This window comes from Symphalangus syndactylus, chromosome 3, assembly GCF_028878055.3.
Source record: "Symphalangus syndactylus isolate Jambi chromosome 3, NHGRI_mSymSyn1-v2.1_pri, whole genome shotgun sequence".
NCBI lineage: Eukaryota > Metazoa > Chordata > Mammalia > Primates > Hylobatidae > Symphalangus > Symphalangus syndactylus.
Genome location: NC_072425.2, coordinates 90013255 through 90041209, shown reverse-complemented (window position 1 = coordinate 90041209; position 27955 = coordinate 90013255). Strand labels below are relative to the sequence as shown.

Below are 27955 nucleotides of genomic sequence, written 5' to 3'. Positions count from 1 at the left end.
TTGATAGCTGACTATATTAAAGCCAAGGATATAGCTTATGAAAACTCTGAAGCAAACAAAATTTATCTTCTAGGTAGATTTAGATTTAAATATTTATTTAACATCTGCCGTGTGCTACTACGCTAGGAACTTTAACAGACATCATCTCAATTGACACTCCCAGCAAGCCTCTGAGATAGTAACATACGTTTTAGAAAAATGAATGGTAAATAGCTAACACTAAATTTAGGCACCAAACCCAGATTTTTCTGATTCCAAATCTACTTTCACTGTGTCAGTCCTTCAAAAATATCTCAATAGCTTCTCTTTGGATTGTCATTAGTTGGACCTAACTTCAAATCTTTATATCTTCCTACCTATGTGAGCTTAGGAAATTTAGTTAAATCTCTTTTTTTTTAAAAAAAAGTTCACTCATATTTCATTGTGCATGTATTTCCTAAACAAGTACTTTAGGGACTCCTATGAACTGACCCCTATATATTACAAATATTTTATTACTTGTGGCACTATCATTGAAGAATATACAATAGGAGTTCCAAAAATACTGTTTGTTTGTTTGTTTTAGGGAAACAGATGATGTGGCTTTGCTTTTGGTCCTACTATTGGTTGGATCTAGGTGTCTATTAATAGAGCTAGGGGGGTTTAATCAACAACTATCATAAGATCCCTGGCAGAACCAAGAATAATGCTTTCTGAGAAGTAAATATTTTGTGAATATTTAATAAATTTAATTAACTAGTCAAATAACTTTAATAATTGTATTTTCTTTTTGCATCTGGTCTAAATTCTTCTATGGGCTTTCATGATACTTTATACTATGATACTAATTGAATTATGCAATCTAATTTCCATTCTTCTCTGGAACACAGTCTTATTCCAGTCACCTCTCTTGTCCTTCAATATGGGTTACTCATTCCCACATCAGTGATATTTTTCATTTCCTGGAAATAATTTTGCTTCTTCCTTAGACTCCTGGATGAAAGGCACAAATTAAGTCCTAACTTGGACTTTATTGATCTCCTCCTTTGCTATAATTCCCCAGGTCAAACAGCTTTGTAACTCACTTTAACATTTAATTTTATTTTATCAGATATTATTTTTCATTGACAGTTGAGTTTAGCCTGCACTTATTGAGCACCTAGCATTTGTTAGCCCCTGAGTGCAGCAGCTGCTGGCATTACAATCAATCATTCATAATAATTCCTCTTGAGACTAGTTAAATCTTGTGAAAGAGAAGATCCAGAATTTTAACATGGCATGATAAATATTAAGAAACGGATATATGGGTTGCCCTAGGAGTAGGGAGGAGAAGAATTTAGCCCAGCCAAGATTTTTGGAGAAGGCTTTCTTGAGAATATGTCATGTCAGTAACTACAAGTAGTTAATTTCATTTCCTCAACTTAATTCAGCATTCCTTATTGCATCTGTAAATATCATCAGAGCTAAAAATCCAATAATGAATGGGTAAAATCTTTTTATACTTGATTAAATATAATACTGGAGATCAGTTACCAAATAATTAAATCATCCTACTAAGTGTAAACTTGTAGCTCAAGATGCCTAGTAGAATTAACCAATTATATTTTATTTTAAAGTAGGTTTGGATGTCATGCTGTTCTTTGGGGATATATTTTGGTGTTTACTCATTCTCGGAAAATATGGAAAGATATTACAATCTAGCTTCAAATAATTAATTATTGTTATAGAGAAAGTAGACAATACCTTTAGTTTTCTATCACAGGAAAGCCCACGTCTTTCCTGATGTCATTCTGATTAATTCTTTAAAGGTATGACACCTCATTAACATGTGTTAATAAAACAATCTTATCCAGGAATTAAAATGTTTAAATCTGTAACCATATACTATTTTCAAATTTCACCAGGTTGGAGACTCTAGACTCCAGATATATTTGGAGTGAAATTTTTAAAAAAAATTTCATTAAAATGTAGAAAATCTTGGTAGTTAAATGCCATCAATAGGGACCTTAGAAAGTACAGAGGGTAATGTGCCTTCTAATAGTAGGTACAGCTACCACCTGGGTGGTAGTTTCTTAAAAAAAATCAGATTTCGTCATTATTTTCCTTGTAATTTATAAGAGAAAGAGAAGTGCCACTATTGCCTTTGTATAAAACAACAACAACAACAAAAAGCCTCTTCCTTCCTTTTTTATTTTTTCCTTCCCTCCCTCCTCTTTCTTTCTCTCTTTCTTTTCTCTCTTTCTCTTTCTTTTTGTCATGCTTCCTTGCTTGTTTACTTGCTTTCTCCCAAGGAGTTGTTCCTACATAGTCATAAAGAGTCTTGGTAGAGGAAGAGCATAAGAAGAATGAAGACCATGTCTAAAGAATGATGGGAGAATCATAAATGCAAGTTACAAGCCTGAAAAAATACATTTTTTTCCTAAAGGTTTCATTTTTCCCTTTATGTAATTTTTAAAAATTACATCTAAAATTGCTGTCTAAAGCAGTGAGCCTTTTTGTCATAATAGATGTTCTCACAAAGAAAGATGTGATTAGAAAAAGGGGTCAAATAAAAATAACTGCAATGCTTCCCATTCCCTGATCTGCTCAGATAACTGGCCTCACCTTGGAAAATTCTTCTTATGCTCAAAGGCCACTTCCTAGGGTCCCTGTGTAGTATTAATTTTGCCAATTTGTAAGTGTCTATGTTCTTTTCCATAATACTTGGTAAAATAAACCACACTTTTTCCTTATTTCCAAACCCTTATAAAAAATCATGAAAGGTGATGGGGAATCCACACTTCAGCATGCAGTGTGTCTCATCCAGCCAATATCAGAGTTAACTGGGAGTGTGTTCCATACCCCAGAAACCTACTATAGTACCACAAAACATCTGAAAACACTTATGTGTGCATTCACAGTAATAAAAGAAAATAAAATAAATCTCTGAGAATTAACTGTAACCATAGCAACACAGCTGTCTCGCTGCTTCGCAAAACTTGCTTCACAGTCAACGAAAGCCAATAATCCTTAGGCCCAGTTCCATATTTAAACGGTTACATTTCTCATGGGCTGAAGCTTTATCTACTTGAGCTTACTGAAGGACTCAGGCGATTGTCTGGCAGTCTCCAAATTGGAAAACTAGAGACTGTCATCCATAGTAGTCATTAAAGGTTACATATTCAGGTATTTAAAGAGTTTATTAAAGTTTTTTTTACATCAGTGGGCTTTTGTCATAGTTTCTAATAATTTTGATGGTTTTCTTTGAAAACAGAAACGGCAGGATTTATTTGCCAGTTTTTTTTTTTTTTTTTTTTTTTTGCTTCAAACTAGCAATATTCAGCATATGAAAGCTGGCTAGTCATCATTTCTATTTTAAAATTTTATATTTCATACACCTCAATGCACAATACAAACAAATCAAACACTTACGACAAGTCCTGATTTTTTTTTGGCGCACAATATTCCACAAATGCCACAAAGAAGAAACTGAAAAGGAAAAGAAGAACAATTACTCCTTATCCAAAGACACGAGTACCCCTAGATTTTAGCTTATAGTTCACTCATGACACTTTCTCCAGGGAAGATAGAACATTTTAAATTTCCTTCAAAACCTGGAGAAGATAAGATCTCATTCTAGAATTATAAAGGATAAAAGTATAAAGCCTAATAAAAATTTAGTTTTTGCCAGATTGTTAGAGGTAATTGAATCAGTTTTAGCATCAGGTAAAATTGTTAAATAAATGAATTTAGAGCTTTGTTTCTCCCACTTCTTTTCACTGTCTGATTCCTTTCTACTTTCTCAGGGAGAAAAGTGGTGTGATACATTCATTCACACTTAACAACTAGAAATCAGTAAGTTATACTACAGGAAAGAATCTGCACAAATCGAAACATAATGCATCAGACAAGGCGATGATTCTCTATAGAGATACTCTTTGTACCTCTCCAATTGGTACAGTGACAACCTCCTTATTCTACAAGAAAGACTGGCCTTATGGATATGTCAGAAGAACACAAAGGGATAGGCCGGGCGTGGTGGCTCATGCCTGTAATCCCAGCACTTTGGGAGGTTGTTGTGGGCAGATCACAAGGTCAGGAGATTGAGACCATCCTGGCTAACAGGGTGAAACCCCGTCTCTACTAAAAATACAAAAAATTAGCCAGGCGTGGTGGCGGGCACCTATGGTCCCAGCTATTCCGGAAGCTGAGGCAGGAGAATGGCGTGAACCTGGGAGGCGAAGCTTGCAGTGAGCCAAGATCGCGCCACTGCACTCCAGCCTGGGCGACAGAGCAAGACTCCATCTCAAAAAAAAAGAACACAAAGGGATAAAACAATTGATAGCATATTATTTCTTGTAAATAAAACATTGTTGATATAATTGCTTTGCAAAGGCAGTCACGTCACATTATCTACCAAGGAGAGACTATTAGATATTTTGGTAATCATAAAATGATAAATAGTTTAATTTGAATAGAAACAGTTTCATTTGAATGCAAGTTGTCACATACTTCTAACTTGAAATAACTATATAAAATATTCATTAATAAGAAGTCCACTAAAGGACTTCAGATTTGTAAAGAAAATTTTTATTTGCAAAGAGAACTAGTTTTCATTGTTGTTGTTGTTGCTTAATTATCTGAAGTCAGAACTAACAATATAGCTTATTTCACTAAATATTTGACACCTGGATAGATTTATTTCCAAATACTTATCAAAATATACTAAGGATTATCTGAGATAATATGCATGTGAGAAGTACCAAGAAAATTTGTTAAAAAGCAATAAGTAAGGGAAGTTGTTGCAAGGAAAGTTTTCCTATAAGGGAGCAGAATGATTATTATGCAGGCAGTGGTGCAGCAAGAAGGAATAGGGAACACAGAATATATAAGAATTTGGTATATAATTTAGTTGACCTTTCATATTAATGGAAAGGATTATTTGCCCAATAAACAGAACTAGAATGATGTGTTAACATTCCCTAACATACGCCAAAATTAATATAAAATTGAGTATTTATACAAAAATGCTTAAATGCATTGGGAGACAACAAAGTTAAATATTTATATAATTTTAGAGGACTGGGAAGGATTTTCTAAATGTAGCACCAAAGTAATAAACCAAAGGAGAAAGTACTTATTAATAGAAAAAAATTTAATTTTGATAGTCAAAAACATAACACTCAAAGGCAAAAAATGTTGGGATTATATTCGGAAAGTATATGATAGCCAAATAGTTAACATACTTTAGAAATAGATCTAACAAAATATTTTTAGTATTATAAAACCATGAGAAGATAGAAACTCAGAACTTTATAAAACCTGAATACTTGCATAATTTTCAGTAGCCTTAAAAAGCTATTTCAGAGTGACCATTTCTCACCACCCACTGTGTCCTAAGTGTAGATGATCATGTCCTCTTACGGACTCTTTTTGTTACTAATTTCATCTCACATTTTTCAAGGCTGTGCTGAAGAAATGCCAGTTTGGACCAATTTTGTACCTTTCAGTGCTTCAAGCTTCAGATCAAAGCTCAAGCATACTCTTCTCCTTAAGTTTCCCTGACTACCCCATTTTCATCCTGAAAGTCCATTTATCCAGAACTCATTCGAAAATAATTTGAAAGCAGTGTAGTTTTGTGTTCCTTGCATCTGTTTTGAAATCTGTAAACACTGCCATTATTCATTTACAGTAAAGCCCAAGGGGTGGTCAGGAGCATAAGCAGAGTTCTCCATCCAACCATTTGGTTGGAACATCTAGGTGGCAATAAATTTGCTATTTTGTATTGTCTCACTTCAATTGGATGGAGCTAAGAAATGTGAATTCAAGGATTGGGAGAGGGAAGGGAGAGTAGGGGAGGAATCAATCAATATTTTTTCTACTTTCAGCAGAAGAATGTAAATACTCTCTAACTGTTACTTCTGTTAGAGTATCCAAAATCACATTTCCTAGAGAAAAGCTGTAACCTGAGAAAAAGTGGACACATGTAACAGGAAGTATATGAAATCATGGGATTTATGAGGAGGATCTAAAAGATCTTGGTTGAAATTTAGCCATCACAGTTTACAGAAAAGAGAAAAAGAGGGCCCCAAAGTAGTAAATTGATATTTTATTTCATTGGCTATCTTTATTTACCTCAAGTCGTAATACTGGAAGAGATCTTAAAAGATGAGTTAATTCATCCCTCGAAGTTTACATGTGGGGACATGGGGAACCAGAGGTCCAGAGAGTTAGTGACTTGCTCAAGGTAACACATCAAGGTCAGAAAAAAAAAAAAAAAAAGTAATGGAAGTGATTTTTTTTTTTTTTTTTTGAAACGGAGTCTCGCTCTGTCGCCCAGGCGGGAGTGCAGTGGCGCGATCTCGGCTCACTGCAAGCTCTGCCTTTCGGGTTCACACCATTCTCCTGCCTGAGCCTCTCCGAGTAGCTGGGACTACAGGCGCCCGCCACCACACCCGGCTAATTTTTTTTTTTTTTTTTGTATTTTTAGTAGAGACGGGGTTTCACCGTGGTCTCGATCTCCTGACCTCGTGATCCGCCTGCCTCGGCCTCCCAAAGTGCTGGGATTACAAGCGTGAGCCACCGTGCCCGGATTTTTAAAGAGTTTTTTTTTTTTTTTGGTGTTAGTTCAGTGTAGATTATACTAGCAAATCCAACTACAAGTGTTCAATGAATACCTACTCACCTACAACTGCAAGACCATTGTTAATTTATGATATAACTTCTGATGTAATAAAAATAATAAGAACATCAGTCAATTGTGTTACATTCTAAAATTAAATGCATCTTATTTTATAAAGGAATTTGTTATAATATTTCAAAATACATATTTTTTTGTTCAACATAACTTTATCCAGGATGCAAAGCACTTACCCACATCATGGCAATTATTAAGCAAGTAAAAAACAAATTAGCTTAAAAAGTAAAGCTGATAGCTGTATGTATGTGTATATGTGTAAAGCCTAAACCATGAGAAAATATGATTTTATTTCTGAGAAGATGGGATGTTTAAATCCAGGGAGGGTTATTTGCGTTGATCTTACTGTGAAATAATATAAAGGTAGCAATCTAATGATAAGGCATCAAGTGCTACACTATAAAATAAAATTAGTTCATCCTCCAGGCGAACTTCATTTGATTCCAATTTAGATTATATTCAATAGAAAACTAAGATTGTGACTTGTTTGATTAAGTGACATGATTATGAAGACAGTATTTTACACTTTGAGTGGATTTTCTTTATGTAAAGTCCTTGGAGGTTTCTGCTTTTGTTTAGGACAGAGAAAGATGCAAAGATGTCATTTCCACTCTTACAGTAAGGAAATGATATTTTAGAGCCCATCAGAGAGCTGGTTGAGATTCCAAGACAATGAGATAACTTCAATTCAAAGAGGGACAATCTGCTCCAAGAAAAGTCTGACACTATGTCACCTGTTGCAGAGTAAGGGAGGAAGAGACACTGGTCATCACACATTTGTGTGTGCTGAGGGAGGTATAAAGCCCTGTTCCTTCCCTAGACCTTCTTTTTTTTTTTTTTTTTTTTTTTGGGACGGAGTCTTGCTCTGTCGCCCAGGCTGGAGTGCAGTGGCGCAGTCTCGGCTCACTGCAAGCTCCGCCTCCCGGGTTCACGCCATTCTCCTGCCTCAGCCTCTCCGAGTAGCTGGGACTACAGGCGCCCGCCACCGCGCCCGGCTTATTTTTTTTTTTATACATTTAGTAGAGACAGGGTTTCACCATGGTCTCGATCTCCTGACCTCGTGATCCGCCCGCCTCGGCCTCCCAAAGTGCTGGGATTACAAGCGTGAGCCACCGCGCCCGGCCTAGACCTTCTTTTTTATGAAGCAAAAGACTTAGGCTTCTGGCAGAAGGGTAGCAAAACTTCTCATTTCCAAGGCCTATTCAAATATAGATTGCCACTCTAACTGGAGGAAAAGTAGAAGATTCTTTTTTTTTTTTTTTTTTTTTTAAATACAGTGGGAGAGGCAGGAATTCATCTTGGGCCTGGCATCCTATGCCTATACTAAGTAGAGGACATTGACCATTGGAGAAGAGGCAAGAGCATCTTGCCCAAGATCAACCCCAGATATAAGGCTAAATTTAATTGTCTCAGGGAGGAGGGTACAGAATACTGAGAAAGCCCCACACCTGAGATCAGTTGCACAGGGACTTCCTAAACTGAAACTGATTGACAACAACAAAACACTTTCTCCTTCAGCCCCACCTTCACTTCACCATGAGTTAGCAGTTGGGAGTAACAACTGACAGCAGTCTACCAATGAGGGGGAGACAACAGCATGAGAGGAGACCCTCCACCCCAACCCTGTGATGAAGATGAACAGGGGCTCAAGCTGAAGGTGGGGCACTCATGGCGACTGTAGCCCAGCACTAGAGGAATGTGAAGACTATTTTGCACCACAGATAATCACAGCCAAACAACGTTTAGTCCCTTACACCAGACTGACTCCAATTCTCACACCAACAGCCTGAAAGTAGATATTAAGATAAAATACAAAATTCTGAAAAAAAATGACTTTCAAACTTTGCAATGTATATCTAGCCAAACTCTTACTTAAGCAAGAGATTATAAGAACGACATGTTCACTTGGCCAAGGGCATGGTGGTAGACTGAATTATGGCCCTCCAAATATATCCATCTTCTAACCCCCATAATCCATGAATATTATGGGGTAAAAAAGGCTTTGCCAACGTGATTAAATTAAGTTTCTTGAGATGGGGAGATTATTGCAGATTATCCACAGATGCCTTAAATGTAATCACAAGGGTCATTTAAGAGGTAGGCAAGGTCAAAAGAAGCAGAAGCCTATGTGTTGAAGGAAACAAAGAGACAGGGAGAAGAAATTTGAAGATGCTACATTGTTTGCTTTGAAGAGAGGCAAGGGGGCTATGAGGCAAAGGATGTAGGTGACCTCTGGGCACCGGAGAGGACAAGGAATTTGATTCTTCCTGGAGCCTCCAGAAAGAATGTAGCCCTAAAGACTAATTTTAGACTTCTGCCCCTCAGAGCTGTGAGAAAACAAATTTCCATTGTTTTAAGCCACAAAATTTGCAGAAAGTTGTTACAGAAGCAACAGGAAACTAATACAGGCTCGAAAACATTATTCCACATAAAACTCTAAAAGAATTACCAGAAGTTGTATTCAGGAGAATAAATAGGGAAAGATATGAGACAGGAAAGGAATGAAATAACAAAAGCACAAAATAAGAAACAGTAAATATATGGAAAATACATTATTGAAAAAATTAATATCTGCCAATACCCCAGGCGATTTTGGCACAAGCTATGATGTGTTGAGTGGGAGTAAAGAAGATGTAAGTAAAATTTGTAACATTCTTATATTACTTAACTGAATAAAGAGATCCTAACTAGATTTATATATTGATTAAACAGTCAAACTTTAAATTTGTGCATTAAATTATAGATCAGAAAACTAAAAGAGAAATTTTTTTAAAAAAGATACAATGAAAACAAAGATTAAACCAACAGGTATTAGGAAAGTTAGAAAAAAATTTAAAAAGTGAAACTATGCAATAAATTGGTGTAAATAATTCTAATAAACTAAGCAATAAGACTAAATGTGAATGTTTTCAACTTTCTTAGCAAGAGGAAAAATAGAAACCAGAAAACTACTCTGTTAGAATTTCTCTCAAATGAGTAAAACCCTTTTCTTTCCCTGCTAGTTTGTCTCTCTTCTCTGTCTCCCTCTCTTTCTTTTTCTCTCTCTCTTTCTCTTGTACTGGCCTACGTGCTAGTTAATGAGTTCCTTATTACTATTCTTTTCTGTACAAGAAAGTTTATTTTGGGAAAGAGCGACTAAGAGTAAAAAAGGCAATGGTAGAATTCACCAGTTTGAATTATATAATGGAAAATTTTGGAACCATGATTACTGTGGAAGCAGATATAAGCAATGGTTCTATTAGCTGGCAGGGAGAGCAAACAAGGTTGAAGGAGAGCAGGCAAGGTTGAACTGATGATAAGATTATAAAAGATGACAGGCCAATCCTATTTTAACATAGCTTATTAAAAATTTCCCCCCATTATATTTAACTACTTCAGATGAAATAATTTTCACTGAAATTCTCTAGTTATTAGAGGAGATATACTCATTAGAAAACAGAAACAACACTGCTTTTTTTACCCACAAGATAATGAGCTGAACCACAAATTGAATTTAATACTTTGATAACCTTTAATTTCATAACATTAGTTCGTTTCTTTAAAATGCATAGAAAAATCATCAGGAAAACACACAGACAAATGTTAAATGTTTAAAAATTGTTTAGAAAGAATCTAGTTCTGGCTAAAAGATGTATTTATCCTGTACCTGGATTAAAAGTTGAAAGACTTATTTTGAGACCACTAGTTCTTGAATAGTTTTACTCTACTTCACTCACCTTATAATTAAAGAATAACTCTGGAAGCTCTTAGAAAGGTTATTTCGTGGTTCAACACACAAAATGCACATAAAAAGCATTTCATAGTTTTCTTGATATTGTGCTGATGATTGTGTTTTTCTTACGTCATATCCTGGCTCAACTCATAGGGATGCCTCCTCTGTTACGGGCTTCGTTTCATTTGAGATCCCACTTTTCTAGTGGTTCCTATTGTATATATATAAAAATATGTAAATTATCTCTGTAAAATGGAGAAAGCTTATCAAGTTGGAAAGCCTGCCTGAAAGCACTGGTTTTCAAATTTGGCTGCACGTTAGCTTTCATAATTCCTGATATTTTAACCAATTACAAATTAGAGTATCTGGGGTAGGACTCAGGCATCATTATTTTTAAATCTTCCCAGGTGATTCTAGTGTACAGTCAAGGTACAGAATCCATTTCCCTGGGAATCACATGCAGTGTTTTCAGCAGTGCTTTACCAATAGACATATTCATTTTAGGGCTCTCCACTTCAGCACTGAAATTCTCCTTAACTACTGTCAGTGAGATATCAACAAACATGAAGACCAGATAAACCGCTCTTCAAGGGAGAGACATGGAGTCAACGTTCAAAACATAAGGTCAAAGAGTGAGAGTTGTTTGGTTTGTAATAGGTCTTAGATATAGAGATCATTATTTTATCATCCTTTATTTCACTCAGGGCCTTTCATCTTTGCTAATACATATTTTTTCCCCAAGCCTCTAATCTTTTCTAAACTTTTTTCAAACTTTCTGTTTTGTTTTAGTTAACTAGACCTAGAATTTGGCATGGTACACAATTATCTGGGTAAATCAGGCCAGTTTTTTATTGAGAATTGAGAAATAGGCAAAAGAAAGACACCTATACAAACACCACTGTAGAAAAATATTGAAGGGAAATAAACTGAAATTAAACAAGATCAAGAATAAGAAAACAAACGACTGAATTGAAATATGGGTGACAGATCTGAACAGACAACTGAACAAAGAAGATACACAGATGGCAAATAAACATAAAAAAAGATAGTCAACATTGTTTGTCATTAAAAATTATAAATTTAAACAACAGTGAAATACCAAGACGAATCTGTTAGAATGGCTAAAATTAAACAAACAAACAATTGATGATATCAATTGCTTGTGATGTGAAGCAGCAGGAATTTTCATTTGCTACATATAGGAATAGAAAATGGTGTAGCCACTATGTAAAACAAGATGGCAGTTTCTTACAAAGCTAAACATAGTCTTCCCATGTGGCCCAAAAATTGTGCTTTTAGGTATTTACCTAACTAATTTGAAATGATTTGTAAACCTAGGAACAATAAAGATGCTTTTTCATAGAAAGATGGATAAACTGTGGTATATTCATACAATGCAATACCATTCACTGATATAAAAAAAAACCGAGATACCAAGACACTCAAAGACATGGGTAGAATGTAAATGCGTACTTCTATATAAAAAAGCCTGTCTGAGAAGGCTGTTCACCGTATGATTCCAATTCTGTAAACTTTTGGAAAAAATAAATAATAGAGACAGTAAAAAAAAGTAAATGCTAGGGTTTGAGGGAGGTAAAGGGGGTTGAAAAGGCAAAGCATGGGGTATATATTTAAGGAAATAAAACTATTCTGTATGATATTGCAATTGTGGACACATGATACTATCCTTTTGTCAAAACACATAGAACTTTATAACACAAAAAATCTTAATGTCTAAACAATTTTTTAAATTAATTTTGTTAAAAATTAAAAAATTAGGGGGTTAGGGAATCCCAGAATAGAACGTAGAATGTAACCAAACTATATAACTATAATAAAATGTATAAGACAATTTCAATGATAGGGGTCAGGGAGAAAATGCTGACCTGAGATGTAATTTTAGAAATAAGTGGAATCTGTAAAACTGAAGAAAAGACAAAAAGGCAATGGTATATAACCATTATACTCTGTTTCACAAAGTTGTTTCCTACAGGGTTACTGGTTAACAATTTTGACACCACTATACATGTATACTGAAATTGAGCACTTAAGTAAATGCATAGATGGTAAAAGCCAGATTTCTTACTGTTGGAGTGAGAGTTCAGAGATAAGTCAGGGGAAGAGTCTAGGATGATCCACATGGTAAGGGATTGGAGTTGTAGGTATCAGTATTAAGCAATTTTTAGTTTAATATAGATACAGAAGGTTACATATAGAACTATTTATATAGATGTCTATACGCACATTGGCATATACTCATACATATATTTCTTTGCTCTGTTACCTGACAGAAGGAGCAACATCCCAGTATCAATGAGCACACCTATCACCCAGATCTTGGTTTCTAATACCTTCTCCTATAAAAAGAACCATGAATCCTTGGAGAAATGGCTGATTTTTGGACTGGGGCAGGAAATATATAAGATGAACATGGAGCATACAAACAAACAAAACCCACATTGAGATTTGTCAAAGGGACAAAGGAGCCAACTGAAATAGCTTCCAATGACTAAAGCTGGAGCAATTCAAGCACCAAAATAAAATAGGGTGGGATTATGACCCAATGTGTACAACAAATATCCTTGAGGCCATAAAAATGAATGATAGACTAAATCAGTAAATGCAGAGAATAGAAAAATCTACTGTACAGAAAAATTTCCAATAACTTCTGTAGATATTTTGCTCTCAAAGAAGTGGAGCATAACTTCCCACTATCTAAGTGTCAGCCACACGTAATGATTTTCTTCCAAAAAGTATCATATGGGAAAGGAAAAAAAAGAGTAACTTTAGGGTGGAGGGACTGAACAAACACCACCTCAATCAGGTGACCAAGGTCAATGCCAACAGTGATAAATCATGTTGATAGTATATATCCTTCATACAATGTGATGAAAATGGCAAGGATGCCCACTGTTACCACTTGTGTTATACATTGGAGCAGAGCCAGTAGACAATTCACATAGGCAATAGAAAGAAATTAAACATATTAAAATTGCAAAGGTGGAAGTGAAACTATCATTATTTGCAGACAATATAATTGATATATGAAATTCCGAAGAGAATCAACTCTACATGGTAATATAGAAAGGTAGCAAGGCACAAATTAATATTAGAAAGTAGTAATATTCATATATGCAAGTGATAAAATTCCTAAAAATGAATTGTTTAAGTATAAATAATGAGAAAACTTAAAAAATATTAACAAAGAATATTATAGATTTGTAAAAATGAAAATACATAGAACATAATTGCTATAGTCTGAATATTTGTGAATGGGATTAATGACCTTATAAAGGAAGCCTCAGAGAGCTTGTCCATCTCTTCAGTTACCTGAAGACACAGCTAGAAGGTGCCATCTTTGAAGCAAAGAGTGAACCCTCAACAGACACTGAATCTCTCAGCAGCCTGGGGAAAATATTTGCAACAATAAGCAAAAGACTAATTTCCCTAATGTAAATGAACTCCTAAAAACTAATAAGGAAAAGATAAACGATTCAATGGAGACATACACAAAAGATATGAACAGATACTTCCCTGAAATACAAATGACTTCTAAATATAATTATGCTCAACCTCATCGGTAATAAGATAAATGCAATTTCAAACTAACTCAAATATGTTTTTTCACTTATCAGATTGGCAGAAATCCTTATATTCTATTCTGTACTGTTCGATAATCTTGGCAAAGATGTAAAGAACCAAACAGTCATACATTGCTTATAGATAAATTGATTACTGAAAGGAATTCAGCAACAATTATTAAAATTATACAGGTGTGTTTTGTGTGTGTGTGTGCGCACACATATATCTCCTTTGCCTCAGCAGTCCCACAATTGAGAAGTTATCCAACAGATTTAGCTGCAAGTGTACAAACTGATCCATGTGCCATATTATTTATTTTAGCACTATTAGTAATAACACAAGAAGAGCAGTCCCAAATGTCAGTCAGTAGAGAACTGGTTAAACTTAATGGAATTCTCTGCATCTATTAAAAATATATGAGAAAGATTACTATTCACTGATATAGAGAGTTCTCCAACACATATAGTCAAGGGAAAAAAGCAAGGTGTAAAATTGTGTATGTGATATACTACCTTTTGTGTAGAAAGGCAAGAAATATATAATTATCTATATACAAGTTTGCTCATACATGTGTAAAGTAACTCTGGAAAAACCAATAAGAAACAAATGGCTGTGATTATTTGGGTTAGAGGAGTGATGGCAGCCTGATCAAGGGGACTGAATTTTCATTGAATACTTTTGGTTTTATTTACATTTGAACCATTTGCAGGAGTTATTTATTCAAAAAGTTAAATAAGTTGACTCCTATTTGCTCAAGGCAAAATTATGGTGTAAATATTAAGAAAAAATAGCCCATCAAGATTCATTGTTATTCAGTTTTGTGTTCTCCATGGGTATTTAAAAAATACTAACAAAAACTCCCCAATCTGTACATACTCAGAATGTGTATTTGGAATGAGAGGGTGGCACCCCTCTTTGGGGTGAGCCAAGGAGCTCTGCTAGCATTTTTCCAACCACAACCACTGAGGTCATTGTTTTGCCTGCCTATATCCAAGGCTGGTTGTGTATGTGGAATTGAAATGAATTCAGAATCTGGAGGGTCAGGCATTTCAGGAACAAACTCAAAAGTTCCATAGAGTAGTTTATAAGAATTGAATACAGAAATAAATTAAGCCTATCATGGAAGATTGAGGTTGAAGGCTGAGCGCAGTTTTCTTCTTAAATATAATGAAGCATAAACCACTACATGTTGAAGTAGATGCAGGCTCCACCTTCAAAAACTAACATATTTCATCTTTATTTAGAAAGGATCTTGTAGTTCCTACACATTCATAATAGTTGCTGAAATAAAATCTTTATTTTGTAAAGCATTTTGATAGTCTCTTGACCCTCTAGAAAAAACAGATGGATTGAAAAAGGAATTTTGCTCTGTGATGGGCAAGTTTATGAAGAAAATAAATTATGGATCTAAGAAACCGTTTCAAACCTCATATGAATCTCCATATAAACAATGGAATTCAATGTGTTATTTCATTTGCAATTACTGGCATTTTTAGAGCAACAGATCATCTACTCGTTATATCCAGCTTTGCCGTAGCCTCTCTGACAAAGCTGTGCTGTTGAAATAATATTTCTAGATGACATAATGAAACTTCAGATTAAATGAATGAATCAGTAAATGCATTGATGAGTGTATTTACAGTATCCATGGGGAGGTACAAAAATTAATCAATTTCAGCCAATTTTAAGGCACATAACTGGGTGCAATTAATCGTCACTGAATCAAATCCAGTTAATTTAAACATTTGAAAACAGTTATGGTTAGTCATGATAGATTAATTCTTTTCTAAATGGTAGCATTTGAAAATAACTTGGACGGTGTTGACCTTCCACGTCACAGTCATAACACTGTGTGTTTCAGAAAATTCTTTCTCAGTCCTCAGATGCTGTTGAGATGTCAATACAAATAGACTTTTCTACATAAAGGTCACTGAAAAAGACAGTACTTTTGCACTGAGTGATGATTGCAAAAATATTTTTTAGAGATGAGAAGTAATTTCCCAAACCAGAAAAGACTCTGTACTTAATTGTTAAGACAGAAAATGATTTGTGAAATTTACCTAAGAGAATATATTCCAGTAGTTGATTCACTTTCTCTCAAACACCAGGTTTGGCTTCAGAATATACACAGAATAGCTTTTCCCTTTTGGTGGAACTGGAAGTTGGACAACGTCTTAGCACTTTCATCTGAATGCTGAGATGCTGTTACCTGCTATTGACTGGTTCACTGTTCTGAGTAATTGTAGTTCAATCTCCTCTTTAGACCCCTCTTTAGCCTTCATACACACACTATCCTAATATCATCTAGAATCTTACATCTGGAAGAAATCCAGATACTTTTAATTCAGTCAAGATCAGATAACGTATGAACAGTCAAAATACATTAGAAAATGTCTCAGGACATTTAAATATCAGAATACATTTTTAAATCGGGTCAATTTCTTTGTTATTTTGTGGTTATTTTAACCCATCAGGTACTATACTTTTCATTCCATGCCTATCTAAAACACAATTCCTAAAGGAGAGAGGCATCTCACTTTCTGATTGAAAACAATGACTGGTCTTCGAAGGACTATAACCAAAGCTGTTGCCATCTTTTTTGTTTGTCCTTTCTGAGGAAAAAGAGTATGCTCTCACAGGGAGAGTGGGGTGCCCTTAGAGGAACTTCCTTAAACCTCAGGGCTTACGTCATATTAATAATAATCCTGACTTTATGACTCGCTTGAAATCCTTTATAAGATATCACTGAAAGTAAAGAGACATCGCTCCATTTGACAACATATGTTTTATTCAATAATCCTATCTGAATGCGCATCTATCCGGTGTCAGCACTCTTGGGAATGAGGCAGTGTATAAAAGCTGCTGATGCTATTTGCCTATTTCTTCTCCACAGGTAGTTTGTGAGGACTCAGTTTTGGCTGTCTTAACAACTGGACCCACTTTAGTCCGAATAATCTGAGTTACAAAGCATCCACAATAATTTTTCAAATAATGACTTCCATAGACCATTATATTGGAATGACAAGGGGATACTTTTTAGAAATGCAGACTCATGTAAGAGTCCTGAAGGGAGCAGCAATTGATGTCTCATATACTCTAAGGACTCCCTAAGCTTTTGTGATGGACAAGGTTCTTCTCTTTCCTGAAAGGTATGGACTCTCATACAGAACACTTGTCTCTCCATTCCCAGGTGTTAAGACAGTTGTCAGAAGCACTTTGTCAGGAGTCAGTGTCTTGTTCATATTTATCTCCATTAGGTAGGGGGAGAGGTTACTGTTGCTTTCTCTAGATCCTGTTGACCTTTTATGCCTTTGCATGGGAAGTTTTGTGTAGTTCGTCTTTGAGAGGCTCATTTCCCCCATCAAAGAACTGGTGGTGTATCTGGACTTTTAAGTTCTTTTAAACTTTGTTTTTCTGTTTCTCATGATGAGGGATTATTTCTGGGGATCAGACTACTTGGATTGAAGGGAAGGTGGAGCTATCATCCCAGATAGAGCCCCTAACCAATGAGAGAATGGCCTGTTCAAGAGCTATTAACAAAAGTAGTTGTCTCACCCAACTTTTTCTGTCTTTCTCTGTTTGTTCCGCTCTCTCTTTCCAGAGATTCTAGAGCAGTTGATTTGAGGCCTTTGAAATAAACACAGGGAAGAATTTTACTCTCACTCTGTGAGTCAGTATTATAGTTTATATTACTTAGCCATGCTCTCTCTGTTTGTATCAATTTTATAATAAATATTTTGGATCAGGTATAAAAGTATGATTTTCTTCCCTAATACATTTATGCCAGAGGTCATCAGTATACATAATTGGACTATGAAAATGAAGGGGCTGGAAATAGTAAACTAGAATGAGCTGTTTCCAAACTTATGGGAAATCAATGAGTTAAAGAGCACTATTTATAACTCACTTGAAATTTCCTGAGGGAGAAGTATCTCATCTCTCCACATACCTAGTTTGTTAACTTCAAACTGGTTTTAAAGGACAGCAAACATGAATTACATCTTTCCAGTACCTGGTTCAATTTGATTTGCCACAGAGTCTTAAAATCTTGACAAGGCAAATAGGGAGACTTTTAAATCAAATCTCAAAAGGAAATATTGGAGAATTATATAACTGAAAAGTAATTATACAATTCTCATTGTCTCAAAAAATCTAAAATAAGATCTTACAAGAACATGAACCAGAATCTTGTCTAATCCAAATCAGATAGAAGATTCTGGTAAATGAATCTGGAGGGTGAGGTTTTTAAGGACTAGACTGTGGAAGAAATCATTATAATTGAAGTACAGTAATGGTCTAGGTGATTTATAAACTTAAGCTAATAAAAGACCCAGGGAAGGTGCTGAGTTTCTGAATTATTTAAGAATAGTTATGAATGGTGGTTTCTGAGCCTCGTTGATTTGTGTTATTAATGTAACAGCTTTCAGCTTTCTCTGGATAAATAGGACTATCATAAAATAATTTTAACTCTTTTTCTAGCCTTTCACTGATTCATTTATTCATTACTCAGCAATTTTCTTAGGCCTGTGCAGTTGCATACAAGATTTAACACTTGTATGTCTTTGTGGTATTATAAGATGATGCTACAGAAAATAAAAAATAACTTACACTCTCAACAGAGCCAGACAATAGATGCTGGCTCTTAAAGAAGCAAAAAGATTAAGCCTGACAGATTTTCTATTTCCTGGAGTAACAGTGTGCTTTTACTGAAATACCCACAAAGGTTGCAGTAAGAAATAATAGTGTAGCAAGAAGACATAATTTGGGAGCATAAAACACATGTGGGTTTTGGGTTTTGCAGAAAATATTAAACACTGCACTCTCTATCAATATCCCTTAGAGGTACAATTCTTAGCCTTACTAAAAAAAATTTATAAGATGTCTAGCGATGAAACTTTACCCTCATCATCCAGTTTCTTTACTTTGCTGTTAAATCAAGAATGACCCCAAATGGACACATTTCTGAAGTATTCTTTTGGAATAAATTCTCAAATTTCAATAGTTTACTTTTTTCAAAAGTTTGTAACAATGACTACCTGAGTTCTCTCCCCCAATATTTCTGGGAATACTGAAAAGAACATTCTTTCAGTGTTTTTATTTTGTGTGTAGAGAAATAAAGAGGCAAAACAAAAAAAGCCAACACCAACAAAACATAGCAAATCAGTGGCAGAATTTTAATGATAATTGAAGCTTGGGATTTCCTAATTATTCCTTATTGTGCCCATTATAGTCATCTCTCCATATGTGCAGGAGATTGGTTTTGGGACCACCACAGATCCTGAAACCTGATGATGCACAATTCGCTTATGTAACAAGGCACACTATTTGCATATCATCTTCCTACCCTCTTCTATATGCTTTAAATGATCTCTAAATTACTTTCAATGCAAAGACAATATAAATGCTACTGTGTAAATAGTTGTTATACTATATTGTTTTTCTATGTGTATTATTTTTATTGTTGTACTCTTATTTTTATCATTTTTCCCAATTTTTTTTAAAATCTGCAGTTGGTTGAATTGGTGGATGCAGAACCTGTGCATAGGGAGGGCCAACTATTCTTGGTTTCACATTAGCACTAAGTATATTGGAAACACCTTGTCACAAAATACTCTCTTTAATAGATCAATTATAAATTGTTCCCAGTAAAAAGATTTTGAGGAAAATCTCCCTGGAGGGAAGGGTTGCTAATGAGTATGCCTGTCACCTTAATTTTCACCTTTCCCTGAAGATTCTTTTTTCCCCTCACAATCACTGTCACACTTATGCTTCCCACTGTATCTCTTGCCCAGCTGGGGATAAAACCTAACACAGCTAGAATAAATTTATTTCCATTTATCTATTAACACAGCTAAAATAAGTTGATATATTCAAAGAGACATGGCTAGAAAATAAAGAAGTACAAGAGGAAAATTAAAGCACGCGTCTTCTTCCTGGTGCATAATTCATCTAATATGCCAGGCCTGTTCCATCCCACATCTTGTTGGAGGCACCCAGTGACCCAGTACTGGGGATGCTGAGAGGACATCGAACCTTAGGAGACAAAGGGCCAGAGGCCACTTCCATGGTCATCTGCTCCCAATTGAAATTATCCATTGGCGTATTCTATGGGTTATTTTAATAAAAATGATGGTCTTTTTGCATTTTGTTCTGATTGATATCCAGATTTTAAAAAATCAAATAACTCAGAGGACCTATATTTTATTTATTTTAAAGTGCTAAGGTCATAAAAATACATGATTGCTGAAAGGTGAGATACACAGAAGAACTACATTTTGTGCTGCAGGATATGCACATTCATAGGTTGAAGCTAATACTACTAAAAGTTCTGTTCTTTGACCTACCTGGGAAATTGGGGTAGTCTAAAATGTTACCTATTATTTCTGAATCTAAATTCTAGCTCCAAGAACAATGGAGAGGAGTTATATAGAGGAAGATTTTAACGAATTATCAATAAATAATTTCTAATCAATAGATCTGTCCACAACGTAGCTTAAGGTTCCTCATAACATAAATGAGGTCTTTTTAACGGGAAATGTTTAGGGACTCAGTAAATGAGTACCACGTGGGAGTACAGAGGATAAGTTGGTACAAATCTGGCAAGAAGTTGAAGTAGAATCCTATGAAATATACTGACTCTCTTTTTAATTGTAATTTACCACGTGGCTAGATGCTCAATTTTCAAAGAAATGTAGATGCTCAATTTTCGAAGAATTGGAGTTCAGTGACATATATGTGGCACTGTGTAATTTATCTCTGATAAAACAAGACATTTTAGGCTATTTCAGTGTTCTGGGATATTTATTGTTGTGAATATAAATTACTCAACTCATAAATATATGCATGAATTGGTTAATTAAGGCTACTGAATCCAGAATTCCAGATAACAGTTTACTATAACCAAAGAAACAACCACACTATTTTTACTTTTCTTTTGATTAAAGATAAGAGTAGATAACTCTTTACGGTTTGTATTGCATAAAATTATAATTGGCACCACATACAAATTTTCTATTTTGGGCCACTTTCCAAAATAATTAATTGATTTGTATATTTTATAGCACTGCATGAGTTAGACGAGGTTCAAGGGGGCTTAACTGCCTTGCTCAGAACCTCAGCAGGAAGGAATTATTACCGCCTGATCTAGATTTAGAACGTATGAGATTTCTTCATTTCTGTCTTCTCACTGTAGTTGTTTCTTTGGAATTAGGTAAATCAGAAAATCCCTATTATGTTTGTGGTGATTTTTACTCTCTCAGGTTAAACCTCTTTACAGTTGAGTTGATTATATGTCATAATTTTAATGAACTAAATATGTATTCAGGTTTAGGGAAGAGGAATACAATCTATAGTTATAATAATAAAAAGGAATGGAATAATGTTTATCAAGCACTTGCTAGATAACAGCCTCTAGGCTAAACATTTTGCACACATCATCTAAATGAACCTCTATATTTCGGCTGAGAAAACTGATCCTCAGATACATTTTTTTCATATCATACAGCAGGCAAGTGGCAGAGTTGGTGTTTGAACTTCAGCCTTTTTAACTCTAGAGGCTAACCTAATTTGGAATTTTTCAATTATGATTTTACCTGAACTCTGTCAGTATTTGGTTGTTTTATTTTCCTCCATTAGAACTAAACTTCAATTTTGTCTCTTGACAGAAAAATATTTTGTTAGTGTGGTAACAGAAACTAAAGACAGCTGCTGGTTATTTAATGAAGATCAGATCTTGGGTGATTGTGATGCAATGGGATAGGATGGAATACATTTGAGTCCACAGCATGGTGAGGGAGCTTTTCTCCCTAAAGGTTATTGGATTCTAGTCTCTGAAGAAGTACTTTCCTACCACTTGGTGGCAGTAGCTCCCAATTAATTAACAACTAAGCTATTGATCGTTACCTCTAACTGGGAGTGATTTGTAAAAAGGATTACTTCCTTCAATTAATTATTTTTTCCATGTAATACGTGTATTTCCACTGGTTTCTCCCATGCATATTTATTTATTATTTATTATGATTATGATTTTCTGGGGCATTGCTTACAATGCTCTCCTGCATCTCCTAAGTTAATATCCTTGCATTTTCCTTTATAACAAAGTTTATACATAATGACAATATAAAGGTTTCCTTCATTCAGCCTTATAGATTTAGAGATGTTCACTGTGGCTGTCCAAAAAAAAAGGGTAATAACAGAACTTAGAAAGAATGAGAGCTTATCAAACCAGAATTAGAAGAGACCTTATAATCATTGAGCATTAACTTATTACTATGCATTTACAATAATCGAGGAACTTTAAGTATGTTGTCTCAATACACACAACCAGTCCATTTTATAGAACAAGAAACAGGCTCAGAGAAATTTAAGTGATTCTGTCCACTTAAACGCAGTGTTTACAGCTCATAAATGGCAGAAGCAGGACACAAATCCAGAGTCGTCTGACACAAACATGTGCACCCTCCTCTGTGTCACGCTCCCTCTGATGATGGCAGTACTATGCCTAAAGGAAGACATGTACAGAAAGACTTCAGGAGGGAATATCAAAATTCTAAGAATGCTGAACTCTCCAATGTAAAGACAAGTAAAATAAATGAGTTCATAGTGATCAAGATACATTTTGCTTAGCTAAAAGGCAAGTGGAAATTTGGAGTGGTCTACTAGAATGAGATAAGGCAGAAAGTTTTTTTAGGAGGTAGAGATAATATTTGCCTTAAATAATTATATGAAACTGAAAGCAGAAGACTAGAATAAAAAATTACTGTTCCTTAAAAATCATGTTTTCTTAGAATATGTTAGGTCACAATAAAATGTTTATATGACTATTTTCAATTTAATATAATATCGGAATATAACATTTTATGCACATTTTGTTCTTAAACTAGAAAATTATTATGAATCAATCTAAACAGTGATTATCTCTGAGTGGTAGGATTATTGGCAATTTTAATGTCATTTTGCTATTTTGTATTTTTCCAATTCTTTACAGTAAACTTGTAAAAAATAATAGGATACTAAGTATAATATTTCCATAAATTTGTCCTGATAACTTTATTTAGGCCATTGGTCTATTGCTTTTACATTTATAGGAGTTAATATATGAATAAGATAAAAATAAACCAAGAGATGCCACCCTTCTTAGAAGTGGAGGAAGACCTACTTATAACACGTGATATGGAGAGAGCCAATCAAAATATTTCCCTCACTTGGCTTAAGTTCCTACTGTGAATGATTCATTTGAATTAAGTCACAGATTCCCCAAAAGGCATCCATTTAGCATGTAACCTATAAAGTGGGTGGGATTTGCATTCACAAAATTAGTATTCAAGTGGGAAAACACCTTCATCTTGCTTTGTGTGCATGTCAGACACCCTTGCTAATAACCCAGAGCAATGCTAAATGTCCTGGAACGTTCTGGTTTTTTTTTAAATAATTTTTTTTTGTGTATATTTAAATGTATAGGACATAATGTTATGGGATACATATAGATAATAAAATGCTTACCATAGTGGAACAAATGAACATATCCATCATCTCTTTCAATGCAAGGAGAACAAGGCTTTTTGTAAGTTAGCCTTGTATTCATTAACAACTCCTCCAGATTTTTCTCATCTATTCTCGTTCTCTCCTTTATTTCCCTTACTCACAATTCGTACCTCCAAATACACAAAACTCACAAACAATTCTCCTGCATATTGAGGCTAAGCTCAGCCTGCTGCAGTGGAAATTAGAGTGTCAGTGAGTTATGCAATCTTAACTTGCCCGCAATCATAACTTGTCTGGCATAACTATACTACTCTCATTCCTTGCTTGACAAGTTTTCACAGTTTAGGATCCATCTCTTCCATTAAAAAGGCAGCCTTTTATATCCTAAATGACTTTGATTGTTAGAAAGTTCTCTCTCTCATTAAGCCTGAAGATTTTATCCCCAGCATGTCTACCCATTGTCTACATATTAAGACAAGAGCACCATTAACCCTGTATCTTCCCCTAGGAAAAACATGCCCTAGCTTCTCAGCCATTTTCATGATCACTCTCTCCTAAACGTTCTGTTGTCTTTCTGTCTCTTTAAGAGTCAGCAAAACTTCCCATTGCTCTAAAAGAGTAGATTTTAAATGTTCTTGTCACACACACAAAAGATAAGTATGCAAATGATGGATATCTTACTTAGTTTGATTTAATTATACCACAATGTAAGCATACATCAAAACAATCAAAACATCACATTGTAGCCATAAATATATACAATTATTATTTGGCAGTTAAAAATGAAGCTACAATGCAAATGAATAAATTGGAAGACCTTTTTCTGTTAGTCAGAAGAAGATTCTTTTTAGCAAATTTCCGAGTAGTTGAGGTCTTTAATCATTATTATGTCCTTACAGATATTTGTATCTCACAAGAACTCCTTAACACATGTCAGCCTTAAGCTGGTGAAAAGTTGCTCTGGGGTTGTAAATATTTTTGAGCAGTGGTCCTCTGGTGTCTTTACCGAGACCAGGCCATTTTCTACTCCCAAATAGGACAACAGAGATTAAAATATATGGGGTCTACAATGCTTAGCAGTCTATAAACAAGTACCATTTATTATGCAATTTATTTCCTTTATAGGCAGTTCTATCCTTTTACAGAACTTAATAAAAATAACATCATTCCTTCAGAAATAGAGTGAATCTTGCACAATCTACACCAAAAATATACCTTCAGAATATCTGAAAAAGAACAATCATATATTATTATATCTTTTAAAATATTGGCTTTAAAATTTGTAATTCCCCAATGCTATTTCCTTGAAAAGTGTTTTGTTTCCAAAGGTATCTGTAAAGGAGTAACTGTAATATGTGGACCAAGTTAAGAGGAATGGTTAAAAATGTAATGCATTCAAAGTTTTTCCCTCATTGCTGAGGAAAGACTAGAAAGACTCTCTGATTAGAAATAAAGGATGTCATGATTATTTTTATTTTATATATTTCTTGTTAGAGCAGAAATAGGAAGATGCAGAATGGCATGATTTTTCCACTAAACCATATGAAGAAGAAATATAAATATTGGAAGAGAAAATAATTCCTCTCCCTTGACAAGATAGATAGCAAGATGATTCTGCATCAGCTAACACAATGCAACTATACAGGGGAGAGAGGTATCTGCAATGGCTTTTCATGTTGAGCTGCTAGTTTCTGAAGCACTAGTGGAACCGCATTTATGCTCCAGACATTTTTCACTCTGGGAAAAGGTTAATTGATAGGTGCTGTCCACAAAGGTCTGGAATATAAAACCAGCACTGCTCTTTAGAACCAAGGCTTAAAAGTATGACACAATGGTCAAGAGTACAGACTTTGGAGTCAGACAGACATGTGCTGTAAATTTGGCTGTGTCACAATCAAGTGGGACTTATAGCAGCTAATGAAAGTCTCTGACTCTCAATTTTCCCATTGGTAAAATGGATGTACTCCTGCAAGTATGCTGATACTTATCTAAAAGTGCTGTTAAAAATATTAATGTGATAATGCTTGTGATATTTTTGGTATATTTCTAATGTCCAATAAACTATAAATAGATGGAGCTGTTAATAATAATTATTAAAATTTTATAACTTTTGAGCATCTGATGGGTACAGACCAGTGTCAGAATTCCTAACAGAATTATAAAGAATATTTTGTACTTTTATTTTTCTTAAAGGATCTTCCCTTGTACCAAGACTGTGTGTATGTTTGTTTCAGAATACTCATGTTTCCTCATCCATGGAGGCAGATTTTCCTACATCACACCAATATATATATACTCAGGGATTTGAGTACCATTGTTCTCTGCAACCTCTGTCCCTAATACACTAAGCTACAATTAACAAGATTTCAAGGATCATAAGTGGACTGTCTTCTGGAAAATAATTGTGTATTAATTTCTGTTTACTCCAAGGGAAGTCTTCGAAATGCTACCAATCATACTTGTCTCTGAATGTCATGTTTTAAAGCATAATGTTATATTCAGATTGGGTCGATGCTCCAAGAAACTAAAGAATAACATAAGATGTTGGTCATCATAAAAGCTTATGTCTAGTTTAACTCAGCCTACAATCATTTTGCAATTCAATGTGCATGTAGCCAGATGCACAGCAGTTAATGAAACAGATCTAGACTTACATTGTCAGCTTCAGACTCAAAACATGAATCTCAACCCTGTTTCCACTCACCACTTTTCCTGTGTCTATTACTCTTATTACTGTTTTCTCAAAACTCAAAGACACTATTGATTCCCCTCTCCTCCTATGTCATTTTCATCACATTAATTACTGTGTGCCATTACTTTTATATCCACAGTGAAATTCTTTTATTCAAGGCCTCACCAGCCCTTAACTGGATTATTTAAGGGCTTTTGAGCAAGTCTCCCTGTCTTTAGTTTCTCTCATATCACTCACTCTAAGTTCATTCCTAGCATGATTTTTGGGGCCTTATTAGTGCCTTATTTTTTCGTTCAATTTTTTAAAATTTAATTTTATGTATTTCTTTCTTTATTTTTTTTTGAGATGGAGTCTTGCTCTGTCACCCAGGCTGGAGTGCAGTGACCCGATCTTGGCTTACTGCAACCTCCACCTCCCAGATTCAAGCGATTCTCCTGCCTCAGCCTCCCGAGTAGCTGGGAGTACAGGCGTGCACCACTACGCCTGGCTAATTTTTGTATTTTTAGTAGAGACAAGGTTTCGCCATGTTGGTCAGGCTGGTCTCGAACTCCTGACCTCGTGATCCACCCGCCTCGGCCTCCCAAAGTGCTGGGATTACAAGCATGAGCCACCCGCCCGGCCTTTTTGTTCAATTTTTAAAATCAATGTCTCTCCAAATTTCTTGGCCTGGCATCAGGGCCCAAATGGATGGTTCCAAGCCAATTTGACAACTGGTCTACTGTGGATCTTCTACAGCCAAAGTGCACTTAAATTATTCTGTACACTCTCAGTTTATCCCTTTTTGCATATTCCACTTCTCTTCTTGGACAGTTTTATTCTTATTCTTACTATTCTCCGGGGTCCATCTGAAATTCTCTGCTCAGATAAAATCCCATCTTTTTTTCTTAATTCTCATAGTATCTTTTTTATGGGGCTTATTACGTTTTGACTCATAAATATTTATATGTTTATTATCTCTGTTACTACCTCTTAAGCACGTTAAAGAGAAGTCTATTTTTTATTCTATGTTACAACCACCACCAGCACCCTACTCCCACTCAGAATAAATGAAAGAGGTACAACTTATCTAAACTCATTTTCTTACCCCTTCCCAAACCTGCCTTCATTTTGGTTTTTCTGATCTCGGCACACATTTATTCTCTTTAACCCAGGCAGAAAGTCAGACTTAATTGCCAATCTTTTCAGACCATGTTTTTAAAAGCCTGACTCCCATGAAGTCTTGTTGAATGTGCCTCCATAGTTTTTCACATAATTCCATTGCTCTTGGTGTTCCCTTCATTCTGACTCTTAATTTTAATATTAAAGGCATACATAATCCCCCTGCCTCTAATTCTTCACACCACTCCCTAGGTGATTATTCTTAAAATAAATTGATTCTAGTCACCCTTATCCTCAAAACCTTTTACAACATTTTTTGTACCTGTTCATTTCTGAAGAAGCAGGCTTCAAATCCTATAGTCTAATACTCAGGTTTGTCATAGTTGGACCAAGCCTACCTCTTCAAGCTCCCTGCTTTCTGTTCATTCTGTGCTTAGAAACCAACACTCTCTGCCATTCTCAAGCTCTCATAGGCCTTGCCTCCACGAGTTTGGAATATCTCTCCTCCTCTCTTTTCAAGCTCTCCCTACTTCGTTTTTCCAGGTTTGCCACCGAAGGCACATCTTTCATGAAGTCATCTGTGACCTTCACCTTCCCTGTGCATCCACAGGATCTGCATACACTTTATTGTGTATTGAACTATATTTATGTGGATTGAGTAGGAGGTAGTGTAGCTTAGCGATAAAGAATGACTACTCTGGAGTCATACTGACTGGGTTTGCATCATGGCTCT

General features: G+C 35.1%; 1 protein-coding gene across 4 annotated transcripts in view; it reads right to left on the bottom strand.

Moving 5' to 3' along the window:
- TMEM196 (transmembrane protein 196) overlaps nucleotides 1–27955 on the bottom strand; it is a 53196-nt gene that overhangs the window by 6583 nt on the left and 18658 nt on the right. For all 4 annotated transcript variants that reach the window (XM_055272492.2, XM_055272494.2, XM_055272490.2 and 1 more), the window contains exon 2: nucleotides 3391–3447. In XM_055272492.2, coding sequence (XP_055128467.1) covers nucleotides 3391–3447 — 57 coding nt within the window. The remainder of the gene's footprint in view (nucleotides 1–3390; nucleotides 3448–27955) is intronic.